A 26,300-nucleotide genomic window follows, 5' to 3' on the forward strand; every position below is an offset into this window, starting at 1 on the left:
ATAAAAAAATACATGTGAAACTTATTATTTCTATATATTTTTAATGCATTTTTAGCAGAAAAGGTTGAGAAACTCTGATTTATATTCTTAAAAAAGCTAAATAGCATGAAAGATCACAAGGACAACAACTGAAGGGTCACAAAACCTAGCATGACAGACACAAGGCCATAAATATAACTATATAATTACTATCAAGCACATAGAAATGCAAGTCACATACAACCTAAAACACACATAAATATATTTTCCCTACATTCATATAATCTTTCTATCATATATATATGTTGTAAGCTCGTGCGTGAGTCCCTTTTATTTAGAAGTCACATTTTATTGAACACTAACTGCACATTCATGTTAGCTTGTTACAAGCTACAAGCTTCACTGTAATTTGTATAAACCCTTCTCAAACTTTAAAAACTAGGTAACTAGTTAATGAACAAGCCAATAGCCTAATTGTAAAAAAAAAAGAAAAAAAAAACGATGTTGAAGTGATTTTGAAAGAGAACACTGAACAAAACATGAGCTGCTCAGAGAAGCATTGTACATACTTGAATGAAAAAAAACTCTGGCATGTGTCTCTCATAATTATCTATCATTATGTGTCATTTGATACAAATGTGGATCCAGATGCAGATTAACGCAATTCTCAACATTGTCTTTTATGAAAATGTTCTCGTTGGTCACCGTTTCTAGTTTGAAATCTGATTTGTATTTATTTTTTACAGCACCTGAAGCTTTATCTGCATGATTCGTCTGATATACAGTACATTCCTGTGATTTTGAAGGATTCATGTAAAATGAGAACAGTTTGTTTCCCCCACCTCCTCCATAATGTAGAAATCTTTGGCAGGAGTTCAGCAGGAGGGTGAGGCAGGAAGTTAAATCTGATCCTCAGGCAAAGTATGCATAGAGAAAAATGTTAATGCTGACCAGCAGGAGCGCATTGACGCAGCAGAACCTGGACCAGAACACACTCTCTCTAACACTGAGAACTCTGGGAGCCGGAGTCTCTTCGGATCGTCGCGATGCCGAGATACACAATCCTGTCCCCTGACCACATGTCACCCGCCGTGTCGGCTCAGAGCCTGCGTCATCGTCATCATCATCATCACACACACACACACACACACACACACACACACACACACACACATACACACACATACAGAGCAGAGACAGGAAGTTACTCAAACAGCAGCGTGTGAATAGATGACTGTTTATCACATGATGACTGGTTTTATTCTGAGTGAATATCCAGACTCTTACCCTGGGAGCTACGGTGGCTGATAGTGGACACTTTCTGTAGAGGAATTTCTCTTGGTTGCTCCTCAGTCAGAGTCCACCAGGTCAGGTTACACACCTGGGAGAGTAGGAAAAGGAAATGAATTTATATTTTGTATATTGACGGGCATAAATACAACCTATAGTTTATGTACAGAAGCTGAACAGAGGACTGGAGAAACCCGGAGAGACAGCTAGCTGGACTCTTTTATAAAATAACAAATCCATAAATCAATAATTGAGATGTAACATGTTAATTATTGAGCTTTAGAGGTCCTGATTGGTGGATTTAGTTTCATTTGGACAGCTTTTTGCACCTTTGTTCAGTCTTTATGTTCATGTTCTAGATGTTTATCTCCGGAAATAATTATTAATCTTTAGGGCTGCAAAATTAATTGAAATATTATCAAGAAGCTGCACGTGATCTGATAAATTGCCTCCAGTGATGTCACTCAGTGGCGAAGATGCATTGTGGGTAATGTAGGTGCCAAGTTTTGAAAAGTAGTCCACTGGTCTAGCATTGCACTCCTACAACATTGTTGGACTCATTATGGACCGCTTAAAAACAAATGATCACAATCAGCACAGCAGAGCCAGAGACAGCGATGCTGTAGTACTCGACAAGACCTGTAACCACGCGTTAATGTATAAAATTGGTGGAGTTGCACTTTATTCTTAGATAATATGAATGAAATGATATGTTTTACGCAACACAATTCACCTAAATCACCTCTAAATTACTATATATCTTCTGCAAAGTATTGACACACATGATTAGTTTTCTGTGTGTACAAGGGAGTTTTATGGATGGATGTGTGACTAGGTAAATGGCGGTACGTTGTGTGAATAGCACACAGGGGAGGTTAAACAAAAAGGGTTGCTCTCTTGAAATGTGTTTTAACACGATGTATAAGAAAGGCTTCTGTTTGCCTTTTGAGTTCATACACAGGCCGGAGTGACGTCAGATTTGACAAATGGGTCACCGGCTTAAATGAGATTTAAAAATATGAAGCATTTAAAATGTCTTCCTATTGTGCACAACAGTAGTTTCACTGTAGTGAGAGATTTTGCTCGATTGGCGATCTTTTGAATTTAGAAAGGCTTCAGATAGCGTTGTTTCTTCTCTCTCTTCTTTTATTTTCATCAGATAACATAACAGGTGTATCAACAGCAAAACACTTACATACGCTTACCTCCCTAATAGTCCTGTTTACTGTATCTATGTGTACACACCTGTTCGTGGGTGGGCGGTGGTGTGAGCAGTGATACAGTAGTAACCACGATAGCAGTGAGGCCACAGAGCAGAATGGCGAAATGGAGGTAGTGGACACTGCGCAGCACTGCAGGGGCCGAGTCCACAACGCCACATCTGGCAGGCGGGAAGGCGAACTCGAGCACCATCCTGCACACACCCACCACCAATCCCACCATCAGGCCCCAGAACGCACCCTGAATACACACAAAGACACATATAAACACACACAGGTTACATTTCATGGCTGTGAAGTTGCTGCAAGAAGCGTCAGTGTAATTCCTGCAGCAGCCCGGGGTCACACGCGGGTGTGTTCGGCTCGTAACGCTCTCACTTTCCCACCGCGATTATTTGTCAACGTCATGTCAATTCTCACTTAAGTACACACACGTGCAGTGACACAAACAACTCTCTGTTCAAGCTTCAGCAAAGAATGTGATCTGTGCAGTTTGGTTTAACACATTAAAATAATCATCCTGTCACAGCACACAAATCAAACATCAGTGCCTCTACTTCTTATTTTAAGTTCAGAGGTGTTGTTGGTTTTAATTCGTATAAATCTTAATGTACATTATTCTTTTTTGGAATAAAATCCTTAAATGTAAATTCCTAAGATGAATAGATCACAAGACGACACATGTGCTAAATATAATGACGCTAATTACAGGGTTCATCAGCACCTTTATGTGTCACATTTGCCGCTCTGTTCAAAGATTCAAAGACTGCACACGTCATGTTCCCATGTTAAATGGGTCTGTCTGTATTGTTTGCTCTCAACAGTGTCAGACTACAGTCAGCGTGTGACACATCCTGTGCGGTAACTTGTGCCCTTTGACCCTGTGAGTCAACGCCATTAAGATTCTTACAGCGATATTCTTACACTGTGTTTATAAGAACAAATAAAAACCTCACACCTTTTATGTAACGGTGCCATTGACCTGTCTCAGTAACTTTGAATGGGTGTAAAGTGAAATGATAAAACGAAAGGAAAAGGATGGCTGTGACATTTTATAACTCATCCAGTGAGCATGAGTTTGGTCTTCTGCAGGTCTAGGCATAAAGATTTAACAGCATACAATGAACGATGTTGTTTCCATTTGTAAACAAGTTAATAGTTGAATCTCTTTCCAAGGTCAACAAACACTGACGCTCTGAGCTGGCAAGCCACCAAATGAAAGCGTCAGTATTTGATGACCTGGCAGTAAACACCCTCAACAATCGATCAACTATCTCTATTCAGAATTGGTGACGCCCAGAAATCTCCAGAAACCAGCAAAATAACAACACAATACAGGCAAAGGGCAGGATCTCTGCAGATACAGACACTGCCACACACAATGAATGATTGAGAAGGATTTTTTTTTTGTTTATTTTGAGTCTATTTTTGTTTACCTTAAAACTGGTCATCTGGGTTACCACCTTTTAACCCTTTCAGATCAAAATTCTGGTCATATTGTGCACCTATTTAACAATATGTGCCAAAAGAAAAACACAAAAAATAAACATCTTTGTATTCTCATATCAAAATATAATCATTTTTTATTCCTGTAAAACAAAATATGACCGTAGGTGCTTACGAAGGCTTGAACCACCAATATCATGTCATCCATCTTTCAATCAGACTTAAACTGTTAGTGGCGCAGAGCTACGATTCATTAGTTTGCTAGCTAGCAGGAGCATGGAACATCTGTGTATCTACGGGTGATCACCAACTCAGTCACGTGCACTTTCATCAAATTTCTCCACATGTTATGTCTGTCTATCCTGTTTTACTTGGAAGAACGTGACAATCGAAGCTACATATTGTTTTACGACGGATTTAAAGTTAGGGGATCACCAACTCATTACAAGCTTTTTCTAAGTTGTCTGTGCAAGTAGGTCACTATGAACTATATTTACATTTATTGATAGGTGTTGGCCTCTAGTGGTCGTAGCAATTATGACAGAGCAAAGGAGGTAGTCAGGTGAGGTAGTATAAAAACAACAAAGGAGGAGGTGGGTGGGTGGATGGGTCAAACAAACACAGGACTTTCACTCAGGAGACCTCCGTCCATGCCCCGTATGAAACGAAAAGTCAATTGTAGGGCTGGGTATAAATTTCGATACCAGTACCTCGACTTTGATACGGTTATTACCATACAATATTAAATTCGGTTGGTGCCATAAAAGTATCAAAGTCTGACACCCAACCCTAGTCATGGTGAGTTTTTTAACTTAAGAAACATCACTTTTACATAACTAACATACTTATTTTAACCTTACCAAGTAGATTTCTTGGCTTAACCTCATTAAGTTGTTTTGGTGCCTAAACAATCTGCAACTATTTCATGAAATTAACCTTGTGATGACAAAGGTCTGGTACACCGCCTGTTGCTGGTACTCTGCAACGGATGCTTGTGTCTTTTTGGGATTCATTGGCAACCAACCTATATAGTTGTTTAGGTATGAGGATGTGTTGGCTGTAGGCAAGTTCATTATAAACACATTATACAGTAAACTAAAATAGAGTCTTTGTAGTTTAATTGAGAGTTGAATAAGGGTCATATTTACATTCCAGTAAAGAGGAAAAAAACCCTTTCATCTTGGAAATCCTGTGAAAATCCTTTTTATTGTAGTAGTTAAACAGCATGTCAGCGGAGAGCAGCCACACCCAGGACTTGCTCCACTTAACACAGATACAATCTTGACAATCCAGTAGACTGGTCTTTACTTGCAGTGGAGAGATGTTTCAACACATGAGTTATTGGCTCTGGGCTAATACACATACTTACCACAGCTTTGTTATCTACTTTACCTCTCTGTGTTAATCTCTATCTTCGAATAATCACACTTTCTCTCACTCTGTTATCAGTCAGAAAAAATCACTTTCAGTTGTTATTACAGTGAAAGAGCAGCAAGTTCACGCTGGTTCTCAGAGAGGAAATAACAAACAATACACTTCATAAAATATGTGAGTAACACACACAGACACTCACTTGTGCACAAACACACACAGACATATTGACTCCACACCGAGCAGTGGGAGATGTTGGCAGCTGGATCTCATGTGAGGCTAATAAAACTGTACAGTGTAGGAGAGAGGACACACAGTGCAAAACTCAAAACTCCTGAATTTTCTGATGAGTAGTTTGGTGTCTAGAATCGAGTAAACTTTGAATTAAGTTTGGTTTGTGCTAATGTACGCTTGCATTGTGTGTTAGTTCTGTTCATCTGTATGACTAAATACTTGTGTACTTTTATGTTTTTGACTGTAATTAGTGCTAATTAATTGTGAGTTGCAGCTCTAGTTGCATTATATGAATCCTTTGTCATGTGTTACCTGCTCGTTGGTCCTCTTCCAGAAGACAGCCAGCGTGAAGACAGCAGTGACGGGTGGAGCGAGGTAGCTCGTCACCGACTGGATGTAGACGTACAGCTGGCCGCTATTGGCCGACTGCAGGATGGGGATCCACACCACGCTCACCACCACCAAGATCACGGTCACGATCCTGGAACAAACATGTACAGTACCTCTCTTTCACTTTCTCTGCACACAAACCTCCCATTTCTTTTTTTTTTTATTAATCCTGCTATTAAATCTCTATTAGCACGATCAGAGTGCTAGGTCAGCCGGCAGTTTCATACCTGCCGACCAGTAGCAGCTCTTTCTCCGTGGCCCGAGGGCGATGTTTCTTCCAGATGTCCATGGTGAAGAGTGTGGAGCTGCTGTTAAAGATGGACGTCAGCGATGACATCAGAGCAGCCATCATCACCGCTATCATAAGACCACGCAAGCCTGAAACACACACACACACACACACACACACACACACACATAATAACATATGCTAAGCAGTTGACACACATTTAGAAATAAGTCTTTATAAAGATATTAGACATGAGAGCATATTCTCACCACTTGGCATGAGTTCAATGACCAGCGTGGGAAAGGCAATGTTGGAGCATCCCACCTCAGCGCCACACACTCGCACGCACTCTTCTGGATCCACACATCCTACAGAGTCTGAAATATGAGTCACAGGTCACTCACACACCGGCGTGGAAGACGTGACAGTTTGTTCCTCTCATGTAGAATTCATGTTCCTTCGCTCTAAATTATACTCGTGAGGTTAAAGGAGCTCGGCTGAAATACTACAGTTACTTAAAAGAGCAAAATGAGGTTAAAGGAGCTCTGTGGAAGGAGGTTAGTGGACGAGTATTACCAGTAACAGTGTTATTTAAATATTAATTGTTGATATCATGTTAATAATACACATACGATGATTTAAGCACCCCTTAAATAATTTTAATTTCCTTCCGTTTGTATTGTATTCTGTCAAAAATACACATAATTTCATGTAATATCAGATGTATTAAGAAGTTCAGCTGTGATCATCATTCTGTGTCCTGATTTTAAAATATCTTTGTGATGTTAATTTATTTAAATTTATATATATTTTAGATTACACAAGCGATCGTTTTAGTGACTTGCAACTTCACTTGAGATGCGACTTGGACTTGGATGTCAAAGAGTCGAAATACTCTGTGCTCATTTTATGTTTTCAGTTTAGGTTTTTTCTGGCGGTCAGTATTTCATTGTTTAAAAGTGATATTTCTTGACTGAAAATAAATTAAGAAATAAAAGAACTTTAATAAAGTTTGATTACAGGTTTGTCCCTGAAGACCAATAATCATAACACCAATTCAGTTTATTGTCATACTTCTTGAACAGGTTAGATACATTGGCCAAAGATATCATTATTTGACTTGCTAATATCTTCTTTTTTCTATTATTAAGACAGGATATTGCAGGTAAGACTGCAGTAGCCTGGGGGGACTTGCTTAAGAAAAAAATGACTTGGGACTTGCTTTTCAGACAGTTGTCTGGTACCCTTAAGGTGCTACTTGCAAGAAAAATGAATGGAAAAAATGACATTTAAACCTGACATCACTGTAATTAAATATATAAAAACCGATCCACACATTCTTGGTTATTCCTGATGCAATGTCTTATCGCTAAAAGTCCAGCTGAACTCACAGTGACACATCAGAAACCAGTAAACACATGATTAGCACTAAGTTTGGTATCTGCACTGCATTGCCCTAAATAGGACATTTTTTAATCATCAGTATTAAACAAGCCTCAATCAACATTCATGGAGAGTGCTGCCAGATAAAAAAAAAAAAACCCACTAACGTCCAATAGTGTCAGTGAAACATGATCACACTGGGTGAGTTATTACACTGCACAATGATTTCTCTCCTCCTGTCCGAGCAGGAGGGTGGAGTTATACCCTCTCTTTCCTAATAGACTACCGGACACTCCGCCTTTCTGCCCCCGGTGACAAAGCTTCCTCTGCCGAATTCCAGGGTCAGACACTCACCGGTAGCTGCACGCTGAGCGCCGAAAACCTCCGTGAACTTTCCGTCTGCAGGAGGAGTTTTTACTTTAAAGGGAGGACAAAGAAGAGAGAGACAACCCGGCGACCGAGTGAAAGTTGAGACTCGTGTGTTTCTCTCTTCGTGTTCGGGGTATTTGCGACTTTTTTTCGAGCTCAACAGTTGCCATTTTTTGTGTGAACAGCTGTGAACCGCTGACTCCGAGAAGACAAGAAGAAGAGACTCGTCAGCACAAAAACTTCGTGAGTCACCAACAATTTCAACACATTAAAAAAGGAGGATTAATGACTTCTCTCTGTATCTCTAAGTACGTGTTCCGCTTTGGCTTGACTCACTGGCAGACACAGACACACACACACACACACACACACACACACCCAGACAGCTGCCTGCCTGCCTCCGTGTCTGCCGGGCCCCGCGGCTGCAGCAGCTGAACCGGGCCGCCGCTGGAGTTGCCCGGCCCCTGTCAGGTGAAGGGCGTGGCGGCTGGGCGGAGGTGTTTTGTTGAAACATCACCTGTGTGTGTGTGTGTGTGTGTGTGTGTGTGTGTGTATGTGTGTGTGTGTGTGTGTGTGTGTAACCTGAGATCTGGGCTGGAGTAGGTGCTCAGGGGACTTTTTTTTTCTAGCGGGTTTATTTCCCGCACATGAAAATATTTCCCCACCGGAGGAATCTGTTTACCGCCTCACGGACGCACCATGGACCGTAATGACAGACCGCAGTTTCTGGAGGTTTGACCCGGACGACTGGAAACTGGGTCAGAGTGGTTTCTGTGCTTAACTGTTTACTGACCGAGGGGGATACATATCGAGGTCATGGCGCTGTCTCAGGTCCAGTGTCTGGACGATCACCACGTCAACTGGCGCGTCAGTGAGGGCAAGCCGGAGTTTTTCTACAGTGAGGACCAGAGGCTGGCGGTGGAGGCGCTCATCTCCAAGGGCCGCGATGCGTTCATGGACCACCTCAGCAAGGCGGGCGTCCGGGAGTTCCTGTCTGAGCGGGAGCTGGAGCGGATTGCGCAGAAAGCGGAAGCGTACCGGCCTGGGCACGAGCATCACCAGAAGCCAGAGACGCCGGGGACGCCGGGCCCGGGGAACACCACCCCGGTCTCCCTGGGGTACGTGGAGGATGGCGGGGACGGTAATGTGTCGCTGCAGTACTGGCCGGACCGGTCCGAGGCCTCAGTGGCGGAGCTGGATCTCGGCTGGCCCGAGGCCGTGTCATACCGAGGGGTCACGCGCGTGACCGTGCACACCCAACCTCCAGTGGAGGGGCACACACACATCAAGGAGGTGGTGCGGAAGAGCATTGCATCAGCCAACAAGGTAGGCAGTGATGATGATGATGAAGATGATGAAGATGATGGTGTCATTAAAGGGGCACTGTCAGGTCCAGAACACTGTCTGAAGATAGAAGGGTGGCAGGGTCCGCCACATATAAACAAAGTACAATAGTATGAAATTGTGTTGTCCTTTAAGGTCAGTTTGTTTATTCAGTTTATTCAAACATCAAAACAAAGAGAGTTTGTGTATTTAGTTTGTCTAGGCATTAAAAAAAAATAAAATAAATCAGTCAATGAAGATGTTAAAATGTCTTCCCCATAACTACATAGTGCACTTTTAAAGAAGTTAAGGGAATTTCCACCAAATCAAACATGGAAAATAACAGAAACACCTCACAATACTCTGAGTTAAACAAAACAGAAACAAATGCACACTTTCATGTGACGGCCCTGCATTGAATAATCGACTTTTTTTCTATATGTAGTTTGTAGCTATTGCACATTTTTCAGCATTATCTTTGTGTAACCACATTTCAAGAGAACACTTCTAAGATTGCACTGAGGACTTCATTGTGTTGTCTGGCGTATTTATTTTTCATCCAATAAAGGCGCACTATGTAGTTTTGGGGAAGAGATTTTTTTATGCCTAAACAAACTAAATAAACAAACTGTCTTTGATTTCATGTTTGAATAAACTGAATAACAAACTGACCTTAAAGGACAACCCAATTTCATACTGTTCTACTTTGTTTATATGTGGCGGACCCTGCCACCTTTATAGCTTCAAACAGTGCTCTGTGGACCTTATTTTCCTCTGAGAACAGCTTGTTTATTCAGTTATGGATTCTGAGTTTGTATTGTTGCCTCATTAATATTAAAATTCTTAGTTTGAACTTCTTCGACAAAACGACATAGTGCCCCTTTAATGTATGTGGTGGACACAACATTTCAACATGTACCGATCTGATGCAAAAACACTACAATAAAGAGGCTCAAAATCAGGCCTGCACGCTTAATTGAAATATCATCGTAATCACAGCACAGCCAAGTGCAATATCCAAGTCAGAGAAGCTGCAATCTTTTGATAAAGGTCAAATGTGTGACAAAACAGCATTATAAAGATGTACTGTTGTGCTGCAGAGATGCCCTGGTCTACAAATCTTGTCCTCCACATGTGAGTGTGTTATGATTTTAATAGTTTTTCAGTCAAAATCACACCATGATTTTTTCTTTTTACCATTTCGTGCAGCCCTCCTCACAATGTAGGTCTACCACGACAGTGAGTTGAGTCAGCACACAATGAACCACAGTAATAGTCTCCACAAAAAGTGTCAGGGCATCATGCAGTTCACTACCACAAGGCATGAACTACAAAGCAGTGCTTGTCTGAAAAAGGGAAAAGAGTTTTATAAGCTTCAACACAATGAGGCCATTGTGTTCAAACCTGAATTGATTCGATGATTAATTGAATAGTGGATCAACAGAACATTAATCAGCAACTATTTTGCCATTTTTCTCTGTCATATATGATAATAAAGTAAGGAATTTATATCTATCTTCTTTTGCCCAATTAGATTTTATTGCGTCATCTTGGCTCACAAACCTTAACTCGCTCTCCCTGCTTGTCCGACATGTACCACACTCACACATGCATACAACAAAGTTTTAATAACACAAGTCTGATCTTGACACGCCAGTGGAAAAAAATCCTCTGACGTCAGTGAAATGTTACATGCCAGCACCCCATATATAACCCTTACCTCTGACATACTGCTGGTATACGCACATAAAGCAGAGCTTTGCCCCAGAGCAACAAAGACTGAAATTAGTTGGACTCGGCTCCAGAGTTTTTTACTGCTTGGAGGGCACTGGCTGGCTCTACCAGCACTTTCAGGCAACAGCTTTCTCCCAAGGTTGCTGTTTAACTGAACTCTGCAAACAACAAACTGCTCTCTATTTGTGCAGAGTAAATTACATACTTTTATTTTTGCAACGTATCTTCTTTTGCATAAGTACATCGCGTTGTACACAGGTATAATGACAAAGAAAGTTTGTTTAACATTTGTGGTTAAATATTCTGACCTGAAGGCTCACTAACAAGCTTTCTCCAGAGCTGTACATTTATCAGTCTGGGTCAGGTGAAGAGTGTGCGGACAGTGCAGTGTGAAGAGTACCATGCTGTCACTAGGATTGCTGTATTGTTGAACCAGCAGAAACACAGACTATCCAGCCACTTCACACTCTACCACCACTTTGCAAAGCACTCTTTGTTTCTAGCCTCTTTATTGGACATCTATGCTCAGAGAAGTTAGACACATTCTTTGTATTTGATACTTTTTCGGGGCAGTTCTCTTAAGTGCCCAGCTTCCTTTGAGGATTAAATGGTTGTAAAAATGTTGATAAGAGCTGCACAGATTGAATCCACCCTCAGAGCAGGAAGCACTAACGCCATTTGTGGTTTCCTCTGTGTGTTTTCTGTGTGTGCCTGTAGGTGATAGCCGTGGTGATGGATGTGTTTACAGATGTTGATATTTTTCGAGACCTGCTGGATGCAAGCTACAAACGCAAAGTTCCTGTGTACATAATGATTGACATGGCTGCAGTCCCCTGCTTTCTTTCCATGTGTGGCAGAGCTGATATGCACCGCGGACACCTAAAGGTATGCACACATGCACACACCCAGATGATGTTTTGATAAGCGGGGAGATGATCCAGTTGGAAAGATGGCAACTCTTGATAAGCGTGTAATAACAGAAAACAGTTTATTTTTTAAAAAAAAACGCAGTTCCAACATTTTAAACACATTTCTTTCATTAAAGTCACAATTTATTACTTAACAAGGGAAATGTCTGAAAGTAGGGCACTTGAATGAAGTAAGTCTGACAGTTTTTTGCTTGCAGGCCTTAGTAGGCATGCAGTAGCTTGTTGAATTTCTTTGTTATTCTTTGCCTCTCTGAGTTGAACTGGTCTAGGCAGTAACAGAAAATACTTAATGTTTCAAGGGGGCTTTTTAAATATTTTGGTCTGGAGGCCAGAAACAGATTTGGCACATTCCCTTCTGTGCTGCAGGCAATTAGATCAACCAGACTGCTCTCACTGTACTTTCTGTAGCATGAATCTCTTTCATTTCTCCTTCTTCCTTCCTCACAACTATAACTGCCAGACCTCTTCTCTGTTTCATCTACTTTCTTATCTGCCATCTCCGCTGCTGTTATGAACATTTACAAATCCTCTGCTTATTGTCTGCTGTGAGATTTCACACGGAGCGTTTACTTACGAGGCCAGAAACCACACCCTTATCACAGGGCCAAAAGACAAACACAGCAGGGTGTGTCATACAAGCATGCACATACATAGATATAATCTATGCTCTAACCTGTAGAGTCAGCCAACACAAAATTTTGCTGGTGTTATTATTGTTCTTGAGCGACAAGAAAATTCATTCTTTAATCGCCTTTATTTCCCTTTTGTCCGCTAAAGTCCTTCCTCTTATTCACATGAAACCCCCAAGGGCCTCGCTTTTCATTGCATTAAGCCTGTACTCTGTGTGTGTGTGTGTGTGTGTGTGTGTGTCTGTGTGTGTCTGTCTGTGTGTGCAGAATCTACGTGTGCGCTGCTGTGGAGGTGTGGAGTTCTTCACACGGTCGGCACAGAAAGTGCGTGGATCGCTGAGCCAGAAGTTCCTGCTGGTAGATGGAGACAGAGCCATCTCTGGTTCATACAGGTAAACAGTGTGCATTTCCGTGTATTGTTCATCGTGTATTTGAAGCTGCTTTAATCAATATTTTTGTTTTAACATGGATTAAAAAAACGATGTGATGAAATATCCACAGGCACATCTTTTTCAATGTAAGCTTAAAGGGAAAAGTATGTTTGTCGTTGTAATTGCAGTTTGGACACTATGTCAAATTGGCTTTGATGCTCCAACACTTCTCCTGGGGACATGGTGTGAACAGGCAAATGTTAGCTAAGTTGCTAACAATAACAACTTAATTAGATGATATGTCACTACTGGATTTACAGCCTTTACAGCAGTGTTACCAAGTGGCCAAAAAAATCTATTGAAGCATGCATTATCAAAAAATACTCCGTGGCTGACAGCATTGCAAGCCAGTACGCCCCTGCCCGAGAGACTGAGTTATTGCAGCATGCAGACTTTTATCTGGCAATGCAAATTCACCTAAGTTTCATCAGGAAGGTGAAGAAATGATGTGATTAAAGATAAAAATGTGATGGATGACTTAAGGGTACAAAAGACTTGTGTAATGATTAAACTAAACATTTCATTTCACATGTCATAGTTGTAAGCACATTAATTATTGGAGTCACTGCTGCAAGTTGATGTGTCTGTGTCTGTGTTTTTCCAGCTTCACCTGGTCCTCATCTCGTCTGGACCGTAACCTCATCACTGTGGTCACAGGACAGGCTGTGGAGACCTTCGACCTGGAGTTTCGTGAACTTTATCTCCTGTCCAGAAGTGTGAATCTCAACAAGGTTCCTATGGTCGATGAGCCAATCCCTGACCCGATCCCTCAGGCAGCTCCTGTTCCGGTGTCAGCTGCTGTTGCTAGGAAGCTCATCAATCCCAAATATGCCCTGGTTGCCACAGGAGCCCACACAAGTCCCACCTCTTCTGACCAAAATTCCAGCAACAAGAACTCCCAGACTCCCACTGGGTTAAAAATAATGAAAAGACGCCCAAGGCATGTTCATGAAGAGCCACCCCTACACCCGGCTTTAGTCAACATGGAGAAAGCGTACCTGATCCCGTACCTGCCCACCTGGCCAGAGCCAGACCCACCAAGCGACGTGATTGGCTTTATCAACATCAGGGATGATAAGCGAGCCCATCAGGTTCACTTACAGAGGTCGGAGAGGTTTGAGCACAGCCAGGCTATACGTTTCAGCTCCCCACTGACGCAACCAGCACCGACCGAGAAACCTGCTACAGGTCGGGAGGCAAAAACTGCAGGAGCCGAAGGTAATCCTGCTGGGAAGACAAGTACAGATGCCTCTACTCCTGTGAGTCCAACCAAAAAACAGCACAAAGAGCAAACACAATCAGCTCCGAATAAAGAACAGACTGATGTAACAGATGCCAGAGGGCCCTCTCAGCAGCCACACACACCTTTAACACAAGAAACACAAAAAGCCAATGCACACACTCCTACATCACCATCCAAAGTTACTGCCGATTCACAGCCAACAGACGTTTCTAAACAAACTCCAGAGGCTCCACAAACTGCAGCTCCTCCTGTTCCTAAACGCCGCACACTGCAGTTAGTCATAGACCCCGCATCCTCAGAGCAGCCTGACCAACCACAGGTCACTCTGATGAAAATGGAAGAGTTAGAAGGTCTAGATGACTTTAGCGAGGAGCTGACGACGGGCCATGGCCGCCTAACATTAAAGGATGAAGCCAGGGACTCCGGCAGCAACGATGACGGGAGCCAAGACAGCACCAAGGTCATATGTGACCGAGGAGCCAATGATGTCCCTTCAAGCGCCTCCACAGCATCAGAAGAGGAGTTCTTTGATTGTTCCCAGCAAGAGCCAAGAGACCCGCTGACCAACGGAGTGACGACAGGGTCAGGTCGCGGGCATCGACAAGGAGACGGGGTCAACATGATGGCTCGTCTGTCCCAGAGCATGCTGGATCTGCGAGAGCCCAGCCAGTCAGAGGACAGCAAGGATCTCATCCGCCAATCACAGCACCTCCGCCGACAAGCAAACCCCTCGCCGCACAGGCACATAGGACAGGTGAGTGCCCAGTAGAGGTTGTGTTAACATTTCTAATATTTTGGTGTCGAAACAACTAGTCGACCAATTGCTTAGTTAATTGACAGACAGTTTATGGCCAGATGACTCGAAGGCAACACGCACACCAGTTGGCTTATCTCTTTTTGTGGTGCAAGGAATTAAAACCCACAAAATAAAACCCTTGCAATGAAACTGAGTCATTCCCAGACACACTTTTCACCTGATTAATTTATAAAAGCATCCAAAACACCAGAAGCGATCAGTCTAGAGAGAGGTCTTTATGCAATTACTTAATGCAGAGGCGAAAAGTGTGTGCAGGATTTACTTTTTAAATTGAAATTCAGACAATTGATGACCATAAATGATTATTTTAGGTTACATGTTACATGTTAATATATGTGAGGATTTGCTGCTTTTTCTGTTGTAAATCTTTGGATTTTAAACCTGAGTCTGGGAAATTGTCTTTCATTTTTCTAGGTCTGCAGCTAGTGATTATTTTCATTATAGATGAAACGTTTGGTCTATAAAATGTCAGAAAATAGTGAAAATGTCCATCCCAGTTTCTCAAAGTCCAAAGTGATGTCTCCAAAAATATTCTGTTTAACGTGATGTAACAGAGAAAAGCATGAAATCTCCATATTTGAGAAGTTCAGAACGTCTCAAACGATCACGTTATTGATTAGTGGACTAATCGTTGCAGCTCTAGTTGTCTCACGTTGGACTTTTTCAGCTTCTAAATTGCAAGAACATTTTGTTTGTCCCTGTTTTATATAACTCTAAATGGAGTATTTTTTTGTTTCAGACAGCTGGCCAGACAAAGTAATCACTGCTGTATGAAGACATCACTGTGGGATTTAGGAAAATGTAATTTTCATTGTTCTCACATATTATAGAATAGATGATTCATTAGTTGATTGAAAAATTAATCACCAGATTAATTGTTTATGCAACTAGTTTTTAGACGCAGCCTTAATAATACTGACAAGCAGATACTGACGCAATGCTTGTCTTAATCTTTTAAACCCTTCTGAAATGATTCATGAGTAATCATGACATGAATAGGAGCAGAGGTACACAAGAAAGAAACGCTCGTCACGACTAAGTTCACAGGAAAGTTACCGGGAAGACTCAGATGCTCTCTTTAATCAAATCCCAATAAAAATGGGTGTGTTTCACCGCTGCTGTCAGAGCGAGCCACTACCTGCCTGCATACAGTAAACATGTCGTACCTTTGTCCTAATCAAAAGGTGTGTATATGTGTGCGAGATAAGCCGGCCACATGTCCGTGCACGCACCTGGATAGAGAGCCCTGCTGATCATGCCAGGGAGGATGATGAAGATGAAGGGCAGCAATTTCAGATAGCCAGCCAGGATCGATGCTCCTTTCACATGACTCATGTTCTTAGCAGACAGGGAACGTTGTACAATCACCTACACACAAATAATAACAATAATAGTGTCAACTTTATTTACATAGCACTTTTCAAAAGGCATAAGACCAAGAGAGGTTAAGTATGATAAAACATACAGGAGATTTATGCAAGTAGAGGGGTTAGAAATGTTACTCACATACATTCCTTTAAAATCATTAAAAACTCAAGGCACAGACAACCACTTTAAAGGCGCCAGGATTGGTGTTATTCACAGTCGTCTGTGGGATCTTGTGATCGTCTTGCTGTGACATTCTGAACAAGCTGAAGCTCGGTTAGGTTGTACTGACACATATGGCAATTAAGAGAGTTGCAGTCGTGTAACCAGAATGCAATAGAAGTGTGGATTACAGTTAATGCAAACTTAATGGTGGACCACTGGCTAAGAGCAACCACCTACTGTATAGTATCGTATTGTTAATATGCAAAATGGTATTGACCGGAAGCCCTGAGAGGCAATTAAGGAAAAAAAAAAAAGATGAATCATTTTGTTTTCTCTCCTGTGTTTATGACATAAGAACAGGTGAAAACATGTTTTGCTAGGATAATCTGTCTAAGTTCCTTAAAAAAATGTTTTCACTTTCCTCTCAGGGCTGCCGTATTACTAGGATTTCAAGTTCTCTTAATCGACCTACTTCTGCACAAAGTGTCACTCTGCCCTTCATGCTCAGATAATGAAAAACAATAATACCTTACATAAAATAAAACAACTTAAACAAAGTTAAAAAATGTATTTAAAGGACTGAGGACTAATCCCTGAGGTGCTCCATGTATGAAATGGGTAGTGGAGGCTTTACTGATCTCATCTCTCTTCTTCCTCTTTCCTGTCATAGCTGTTCCAGAGCTCGAGATCTCCAGGTCGTGATCCACGACTGAGAGGAGGAGCTAAAGTAGTCCTTGCCAAACCAGGAAGTTTTCACCGCCCCACCCGAGCAGCTGGCCCTGTGATTGGAGGATACCGTTACTGGCAGGGCCAGACACTGCAGCCTGATTCGGCTCAGCTGCACGCTGAGACGCGGTCCGGTCGGTCGCCGCGACGCCACAGCCCGAGTTACAGGAAGGTGGATCACTCCTCACCACAGCCGCCAGGCAACCAATCAGGGTTATTAGGAGTATCTTTCTCAAAACTGAGCAATTTAAGACACTTGAGGGCACGAGGTGGAGCGCCGCAGAAGAAAGCGCCTCAAAATAACAAGCCTACCAGGTAGAACTGTGGGGCAGTACAGGTACACGAGGATGATCGATAGACACTTCTTGAAAAAAAAAAAAAAAGGTGACTCTTCAGTGTGGAATCTTCCTATATCTCTGGTATGCATGTCATTTCCTGTTTTAAAACCCTGAGGCTCAACTTAAGGGACTATTTAATTGCGGCTTTTGACTTTGTCAGCAACAGTTGGCAATTATTTTGATGATATGCTTGTCTGTAAATGAATTACATCACCTTCCAGTCCAATACTTCCTGATTAGAAGGCTTCTGATTGGATGGTTTCAGTAGTGTCAGCTAGGGTGACCAGATGTCCTGAAAAACTCGTGACTCTCAAACTCTCAAATTACAAGCAGTTGTCCCAAATCCAGAATCCTGTACTAATTGTCCCGAAAATGACACTAAAGCAGAGTTTTGATTAGGTATAACCCAATAAAACAGTAAATACTGATCGTTGTGAAACACTTTTTGGGGTCACCCTGCAGTCGGCTCTGCATTGGCTACAGCAGTTTCTATCCTAGATGACTTATGGCTGTTGCTATTTCTTCTTTTAGCTGTGTACAGTCCCACAAATCTATAAATAGCAACTGCAAGGGCAACGTAATGATGTTGTTGAGGGAAATTAAACCATCCATGGCTATGGATAATGATTTACACACAGTTCGGCCCACACAGCCATTGAGGGTTTTTTGATAATGACAGCTAATCATTTTAGCGTTTGCCACTGTGACCAGCCCACCCCCAAAATCCTCTTTGTCCTGAATTTCACCCATTCTCATCTGGTCACCCTATGTCTGGCTAATGTCTTGGAGGATATAAGCTTTGATAATTTATATCAGCTGATATTTGTATCCATGCAAACATGCATAACACACACACGGACCCCTCCATTTTGTTTATCAAAGAGTTGTGATGAGATTTCTACCGGAGGCAGGGTATGTACCAAATTTGGTCAGCTGTTGATTCAGCTTACACTTCAGTATTGTTAACAATCTTTTAAGCAAATTACCTCAACTGCTTTTCTTTTTCTGAATTGTGGACTGCCTTGATTTTCTGTATCTAACCTACACAGATATGGTGTATCTGTGACATGTAAAATCAGCTGATGTTTCCCCACTGATCTTAGAGTCAGGGTTTGCATTGATACCACTGTGATTGGTTACTGATGGTGTGAGGGTAGGGCTGCTGTGTTGATTGCTTTTGGTACTGGATGTACAGGATTTACTGGATTACCTGTGCTGATGTACATTTACTGCTTTAGATACAATTTTAAATACTGACATGGGACCAAAAGTGAATGTTGTAAATAAAAAGAAAGATTGTTGGAAATAATCCACAACAGTTTGATGTCTGTGTGTACGTGTACAGTAAGGTATTTGTTTTAACCATGCCTGCTTTTTCCTCAGACTACAAAAAAATGTAATTGTAGCTTTTAGGTTTCTTGAGATATTTTTGGAGACTGGATTTTGGGTTTGGCGCAAAATCATCATCAGGGCAACATGGTGGTTTTCTTCTTTTACTGGGATTTGTGAATGCAGCCGCATTAGTAGAATTGAGTCTGTCGGGTTAGTAGTATGAACAAAACCAAACACGTTTAACAGCGAGATTGAAAATGTATTCTTGATCTTGGAAACAGTAGTTAAAACATTCTCACCACAAGGTCCATTTAAGAAGTTCTGGTTTATCGGTTTGAACATTAAATGTTTTGTCATACTGTTTTCAATTCCACATGGGTATGAAAGGGATTCAGTTTTTATTTCAATTTTAACACAGTGTCCTGACTTTTTTGGAGTTGGGGTTATATTTTACTTAAATTTTGGGGGGGAGAAAGAAAATTGTGAATTAATTACACTATGCAGCAACTTCCTTGATTAACTGACAGACCACTGGACTCTAGTATGTCCAGGAGGGCAAGGTGGTGATGATGTGTGGCTTTCAACAATTAAATGAGTAATAGAGAATGTTTTTCCTTTAACTCATCAATCTGAAGTAAATAATGATTGCACAGTGCTTTCATGACGCTATTCGGTCTGCCACCGGGCTGGATTTTTCCCGGAAAAACGAAGGACTATGGCACAAAGGAAGCACGTCTGTCATTTCGCAACCAAAACTGGAAGAGGCATTGTTTTACTCGGTCGTTATCCCCAGGTAATGGTGGAACAACTGGAATAACTGGAAACTCTGGAAAAAAAAAAGAGCCCCGCTGTTCGAGGAGGCAAAGAAGGTGAAGAGAGATGGATCAATGCAGAGCGCTCCACTGTTGTGTTCCCTCGCTGATTTGTGTTTCCCCTTACAGCTAGGACAAAACCAGCATTCTTTCAAGTAGATCAGTAAATAAAATAAAATAAAAATCAAATTGGGATTCTTTCGGTTGTTTGGACAGTAACTAGGCTATTAGCGGTAGCCATGTTGCTAACACGCCAACAGTAATACCACAGGGAAACACTAGGAGGGAGGAATTTAGACTTGTCTGTTTCGGCTATACGTTGAACCAACGCTGCTAAAAAGACTCAGCTATCGAAGACATTGTTCCTTATGTATCATTTCAATGGAGAAATATTTTTAAAAAATGCAACCTGAGCACATATTAGAAGATGTCGACAACCCTATGTTGTAGTTAAGCGTTTTCCCTCTTCACTTCACTGTCTGAGGGCTTTTTTGGCCAGCCTCTGGTGGCCAGTAGAGGAACTGCATTTTAAGTCACATCTGCAGCTGTGGTGGTTTCTGCTTGTTTTTCCTGCACATGCATGTGTTGTGCTTGTGTATAAATGTACCTGGTCAGAGCACCAGTACCAGGTGGCCAGTATGGTGAGCCCCAGAGTCATGCCGGGCCAGGGCAGGTCTCCAGTGACGGCGTCTCTGAACAGGTGCATGGCGTCCTCGCGAGGCAGGTGGCAGGTACTGTTGGGAATGATCTTACTGGGCACCGCCAAGCTGTAGACGCGCTCCAGGTTGCCGTAGCCACCAATCTTGTTAAAAGCTGTGGACCCGTAAAACACAACTCCAACAATACAATCCTTAAAATAGAGCAGCTGTTTATAAAACATGATAACTGTACAAACCAGTGATTGTTAGAATGATTGCTCCTATTATCATGACAAATGTCTGTAGGGTGTCGGTGTAGATGACAGCAGCAAGACCACCTGAAAGGAAGTGAGAAAAGTGGAAATCTTTCAGTATCAGCCGACAACACTCAAGGGTATCCTAAAAAATAGATTTAGTTACGCTGGATGTAATTGTTTATGTGTGTGGTTGTTTGTGTACCTGCAATAGTGTAGAGAGCAGTGACCACGAGCATGAGGACAGTGGACAGGTAGATGTTCCACCCCAGACACACTTGAATGAACAAGGCCCCAGAGTACAGGTCAGTCTGGAGACAGAAGAAAGAACACATCAGTGAACAATGCCGGCAAAGATTAAATCTCATACTGAAGAAGATGATGTTGCAAAATGGTGGAAAGCCAAAGCGGCCAAAGCGAGTGTCGTACTGATATCTTTGTGAAGACAGACAGCAGCAGTGAGAGGACAGCCAGGTAGGTTCTGATCCTCTCTCCTCCGAAACGACGGCCTAGGTACTCTGGCATCGTCACGATCTGAACACACACGTTTAAACATCTTCAACACACTGCAGCTACACAGACACTGCTAAAAAAAAAAGCTAAAAAGAGTATTTTTCAGGAGATCATTAAGACCCGCCAATTAGCAGCCGTTGACTGTGGTGTGATGTGTTTACACCTCCCCTGTTTTTAAAATAATTATGTTCCCAGGAAATAAGTAATTTATGTCCTTCGTTATTTGAAGACAGATGAGTTTGTGGTGTAGTCTAACACCCTGTTGGGGAATTTTCAAGGCGTCTCATGTCTCTTGGCACTGAAACGTTCCTGTTGAACCAGCCTTAACAAGCACACAGGCACCCGTGTGTGTGTGTGTGTGTGTGTGTGTGTGTGTGCAAACTAACCCCTGAGGAAATGTAGACAGGCACAAAAACCCAGGCCAGAGCCAGCAGCACGTAAGTGGCCTGTGGGAAAGAAGGAAAGAAGACACAAAGAGGACGGAGAGGTTTGACCAGATTGTCTACGACAGTTGCCTCAGGCAGAAAAAAAATCTCTCTGGTCAAACTTTTGTAAAACTTTTATCTCTTTTAGTTCTACAAGCTCATGTGCAAGACTTTGCAGTTTCAGTGAACTGCTTTGTGTGTTATGAACCACCTATTAAAGCTGGATGGCATGACAAAATCTTTCTGCTGCTGCCCCCTGCAGCAGGCTCCATGTAACAGCTGTTGTTAAAACACAAATGCACCATCTGATTTCATGTCTTTGGTCTAGACAGCCATGTTTAAAAAGTTCATTGAATAGAATAGCTATCAAAATGCTAATGTAATTGTTTTCTTTTAACCTACACTAATACTTGTCAAGTCATCCCTATTAATACCACAATCGCGCCACAAAATAAATAACATGTAGACGGATTAGCAGGCAAGCTCTGCTTCATTCCCGACGATAATGTGTTTAGTGGCTATTGTATTAGCTCTAATGCTGTTATAATAGCAGCTCATAATGTTTTGTTGAGTGAATCGACGTGTGTCTACTCACATTCCATTCAAAGCCAGTGACAGCGATGCCTCCAGCAGCTCCGGTTCCAGCCAGACCAATAAACAGACCAGAGCCCTCTGAGCTGGCAAAGAGAGACGCTCCAATCTGTGCACAGCAGCGATGGAAGAAACTTTATACTTAATTACCATATATCTTCCAAAACATCTAGAAATATATGCAAAATAGATTTTTAATAGGAGATTTTTAAATCCATATCAAAATGGACATAAAGTAGCATTTGTTCTTGATGCAAAATGACAATATACTGTCAAAAATATGTGGTCATAAATGTATTTTTTTTATACATTACATCATATTTTTCAGTATATGTCAATATAATACATGAGATGATTGATGGGGAAGGAAAGAATTTAAAAAATAAATCATTTGTTGACTTTTCTTTTCCACTTCTCTGAGCCTCAGACAGTTATTTAAAATAAAACCATATGAGACGTTGAGGGAAATTTCACAATGGACTCAGAACAGGCTCTTGGGATGGGACGTTATCAGATTTAATTGTAGATTGGGGTTAAATAAAAAACACCAGATAAGATGATCATGATGAATTTCCTTTACTGGGATTATTGTGAATATCGTTACATCTGTGATGCAATAAAAATATGCATGTTGTGTATGTTTTACTCCCATTTTAAGAAATTGAAGCATATTTTGTTGATTATCAGGATAATATCGTGAATCGCAATTAATTTAGCCATGGTAATCATAAATGAAATTCTGTCCAATACTAACCAGACACTTATTCTGTATAGGGTCACAGACTAAAACGGTTGGAAATAGCTCATTTAATTTTCAACAATGTGTTGTAACAAGTACGCTTATCATATGGTTGAACTGATCTGAAATTGAACTATCTGTCAGATGTATCTAATGGAGTAAAAAGTACATTATTTCCCTCTGAACTGTAGTGGAGTAGAAGTGTATCATAAAATGGGATTCACAAATATATTTTCTTCGCTAAGTTTGCCAAGCGTAACCCACCAGCAATCTGTCTGTGAACATGCACCAGACTGCCAAATATTAAATATCACTTATTTACAATCAGATCCAAGGTTACTGATATTTACAAACAAAGACGCTGCTTCATTAGATTGTCAGAAGAGCTTAATCCAACTAAAGATCAGAAACACAGGCCATCTCAAGAATTAGAAACCTCTCTATGGCCTTTATCCACAAAAAAATCAGTGATGTCAGAGGCATTACAGAGCAGATCGAAAGACACACACACACACACACACACACACACACAAACTCACCGGCCACCAGGCCATATCCCGTCCAGCCAGGAAATATCCGCTCAGCGTATTCCTGCTGACCCTGCATGATGACTGACAGAGAAAACTGTTACACACAAGCATCTACACACATATGCAGGAAAAAACACACATATGTGCACCTCCAACTCTCACCCAGATGCCGACAGCGAGGTTGAGAAGAAAGTAGGTTGCTATGACAATAATGTCAGAGAAGCTGAAGGACTGAGGCCGGTCGTAGAAGCTGATGGTGGAGTTAGACATCCTCGATATTTACAACAGTGCACACACACTTAAAAATGCACCAAAATCACACACGTTTGCTTCTTGTATTGCCCTATCCTTACAACCACACACACACACGCCTGTTGAATATAACCCTTACACCTGCGCTATCGACCGTCTCTCATAACCTAACACTTTGCAAACGCCCTGAACACCGACAAGATCACATCACACTCTCTAAAACCAGACACACTGTAAATGTTCACTTCTCTTCCAACACACATACAAAAACAGTTGTACCAACATGAACACACACACACAAAAACACACTCCAGCCTGCGGCGAAAGTCCACTCTCGGCTGAACTGCAGGCTGACCTCTCTGCTGGACACAGAGTGTTTCGTCTAAGTGTGAAGAGGGCAGTCCCTTGGTTGAATTGATGATTAAACACATCACCTTAATGTGGCACCTGCAGCGCTGACACACACGCTGTGCTAGGGGATAATGGAGTGCACGGTATGGGTGAGCAGTGGATGTACAGCAGATGCTCTTGTGGACCAGAGTCCACACACATGCACACACGCACACACACACACAAAGATGGTCAATCATTGGCGGTGACAAGTTTATAATCATTAGCGTCTAAACACACAAACATCTGCTGGTAAGTGCTAAGTAGGGACAGTGAAAGTGTGTAAGAGAGAAACACGGACAAGTTTCATTCAGTAATATTTAAGAAGGAATGAGTGAGTGTGAAATTTCTGGATGAGTGTTACAGTTTCTAATTTCAGACTTAAATAGTAGGTAGGCTATACCAAACAACATTACTATTATTTTTCAACATAGTTTTATCATAGATCAGATTATTGTTAATTAATTTTAAAATGTTTATAAGAAAAACAAGTGTGACCAGAACATACAGATATAATCAATGCAAACTTTTGCAAAAGATTTAATCATAGTAAACAGGATAAATCTCCATGTTTAAATACCTGGAAACATCCAGTCTGCACCCCTCGGTGTGTGCATTCTCAAAATCTAAATTTGTTGGGTTTTTTTCATACTCTCAACACATCTGGATATTTTCCACTGAGCGACAACACGAGCGGACGAACAGTACGACAGGAAGAGACGACGAGAGCTGAGTGAGTTTTCCCTCCGTGCTCCCTGATGTGAAATTAACTCAGTGTCACACACAAACTGCTGGCCGGTGTTTGTCTGCTATAAGGAGCAGATGGTGTCGATCGAGACACCCTGACGTCACACACATCATCATTAATCTCACGCACACACGCAGAACAAAATGTAAAAGCTTAAGATGAAAGGAGACAGTGTGTGCAGCAAAAGCCTATAGAAAAAAGTCAAGAGACTTAACATTTTGATTGTTCCAATCCATCCATGGCAAATACAAAAAAGTATATACATATAAATACATCAATCAAAGTTATTCAATATATCAGTATATTATGCATGTTATCAAAGTAGAGACTCAAAGCAAAGCTTACTGCTTATGTTCCTGTATTTGTCTACATGCTTCACTTGTCATGTGTACAGGAGAAACAGTATGCAGCCAAGAATTTAGAGTTAGTTACACATCAAAACAAACTAAAACTCACATTATAACACCTTATTCTGTACAGTTTCCCTGTACATTATCTGGAGAGGCTTTGTGTATATATTGCATCGCCTCGACTGAGAAAATCTGAGATTTAAGTGCAACAACAAAACAAAAAGATAATTGGTGTAATCTCTAAAGATAGAAAGGAAAACCAATAATATTGAATGATTGTTCCCTCAGCTATTTATATATTTACATCAAGTATTATTTTAGTCTAGCAAATAACAGAAAGTAGTGAAACCTGCCCATCATATTTTCCCAGAACCCAAAGTGAGATTGATAAATGATTTTTCCTATTGACTAGCAGTACAAAAACATAAACATAGCACCAAATCCTCACACAAGAAGCTGGACCAGGTGAATCTTCGACACTTCTGCTTAATAAATTGCTTAATCAATTGATTATCAAACACTTTATCAATTATCTAATTGGATTAATTGTGTGTCTTGAATGTTTTAGAGGACACTTCCAGGCAAACAAAGAGGAGTCATACATCAAAACAAACTCAAATTGTAAATGAATATATAAACTCACACCTTATTCTGTATAGATTCCCCGTGCATTATCTGGAGAGGCTTTGTGTATCTATTGCGTCGCCTCGACTGAGAAAATCTGAGATTTAAGTGTAAAAACAAAACAAAAAGAAATGAACAATTTGTAAGGCCCACATTGGGGTAATCTGAAAAAATAGAAAGGAATAACCATATAACTTCCTTGACAGTTTCCCCTTTTTTTGTTACAGATTCATCAGGAAAATGAACCCCTAGTAGAAGAAACCATACTGCATACTGATACTGAGTTTTAGTTGTTTGTTTGTTTAATCTGAACAGCAGTGAGACAGACTGTGTGATGATTAACAACCTAGAAGACATCTCCATAGACACTGAACAACACTAAGGCCTACTTGTTTTTATATTTGATGACAAGCACAACCCTACACTTAAATAACACTTCTGGGAGATTAAACCAAGGACGTTATATTCAAATAAACAAAAACACGTAGTTA

General features: G+C 41.3%; 2 protein-coding genes across 3 annotated transcripts; one reads left to right on the forward strand and one right to left on the reverse strand.

Annotated features, from left to right (window-relative positions):
- Positions 1-292: 292 nt before the first annotated feature.
- slc5a10 (solute carrier family 5 member 10) lies at positions 293-25,596 on the reverse strand. The gene is made up of 15 exons (XM_084344334.1): positions 23,608-25,596; positions 23,455-23,526; positions 22,181-22,285; positions 21,547-21,606; positions 21,077-21,181; positions 20,853-20,958; positions 20,651-20,731; positions 20,363-20,568; positions 16,250-16,385; positions 6,429-6,536; positions 6,158-6,308; positions 5,853-6,021; positions 2,515-2,730; positions 1,267-1,360; positions 293-1,085 (listed from the first exon to the last, which is right to left on the reverse strand). The coding sequence occupies exons 1-15, from the start codon at positions 23,713-23,715 to the stop codon at positions 892-894; spliced, it is 1,911 nt and encodes a 636-aa protein (XP_084200460.1). The 5' UTR covers positions 23,716-25,596; the 3' UTR covers positions 293-891.
- fam83gb (family with sequence similarity 83 member Gb) lies at positions 7,900-19,845 on the forward strand. 2 transcript variants are annotated; one of them, XM_084344313.1, is made up of 6 exons: positions 7,900-9,237; positions 11,686-11,853; positions 12,794-12,918; positions 13,562-14,954; positions 15,757-15,818; positions 17,218-17,328. In XM_084344313.1, exons 1-5 carry the CDS (start codon positions 8,728-8,730, stop codon positions 15,775-15,777), a joined length of 2,217 nt encoding a protein of 738 aa, XP_084200439.1. In that variant the 5' UTR covers positions 7,900-8,727; the 3' UTR covers positions 15,778-15,818; positions 17,218-17,328. The 2 variants fall into 2 exon arrangements, with proteins under 2 accessions (XP_084200439.1, XP_084200438.1); XM_084344312.1 differs by lacking the exon at positions 15,757-15,818 and having other exon boundaries at positions 17,218-19,845.
- Positions 25,597-26,300: the final 704 nt, after the last annotated feature.

This window comes from Pagrus pagrus (genome assembly GCF_965226575.1).
Source record: "Pagrus pagrus genome assembly, chromosome: 2".
NCBI classification, from domain to species: domain Eukaryota; kingdom Metazoa; phylum Chordata; class Actinopteri; order Spariformes; family Sparidae; genus Pagrus; species Pagrus pagrus.

Bases quoted from the DNA above. Each gene is read 5' to 3' on its own strand.
- fam83gb (XM_084344312.1), top strand. From the start codon at position 8,728: ATGGCGCTGTCTCAGGTCCAGTGTCTGGACGATCACCACGTCAACTGG. The intron at 11,854-12,793 runs GTATGCACACAT...CTGTGTGTGCAG, and splicing joins TGCACCGCGGACACCTAAAG to AATCTACGTGTGCGCTGCTG. The intron at 14,955-17,217 runs GTGAGTGCCCAG...TTCCTGTCATAG, and splicing joins CGCACAGGCACATAGGACAG to CTGTTCCAGAGCTCGAGATC.
- slc5a10 (XM_084344334.1), bottom strand. From the start codon at position 23,715: ATGTCTAACTCCACCATCAGCTTCTACGACCGGCCTCAGTCCTTCAGC. The intron at 6,537-16,249 runs GTGCGTGCACGG...CTCATATTTCAG, and splicing joins CAGCAGGGCTCTCTATCCAG to ACTCTGTAGGATGTGTGGAT. The intron at 6,309-6,428 runs GTGAGAATATGC...TGTGTGTTTCAG, and splicing joins CATTGAACTCATGCCAAGTG to GCTTGCGTGGTCTTATGATA.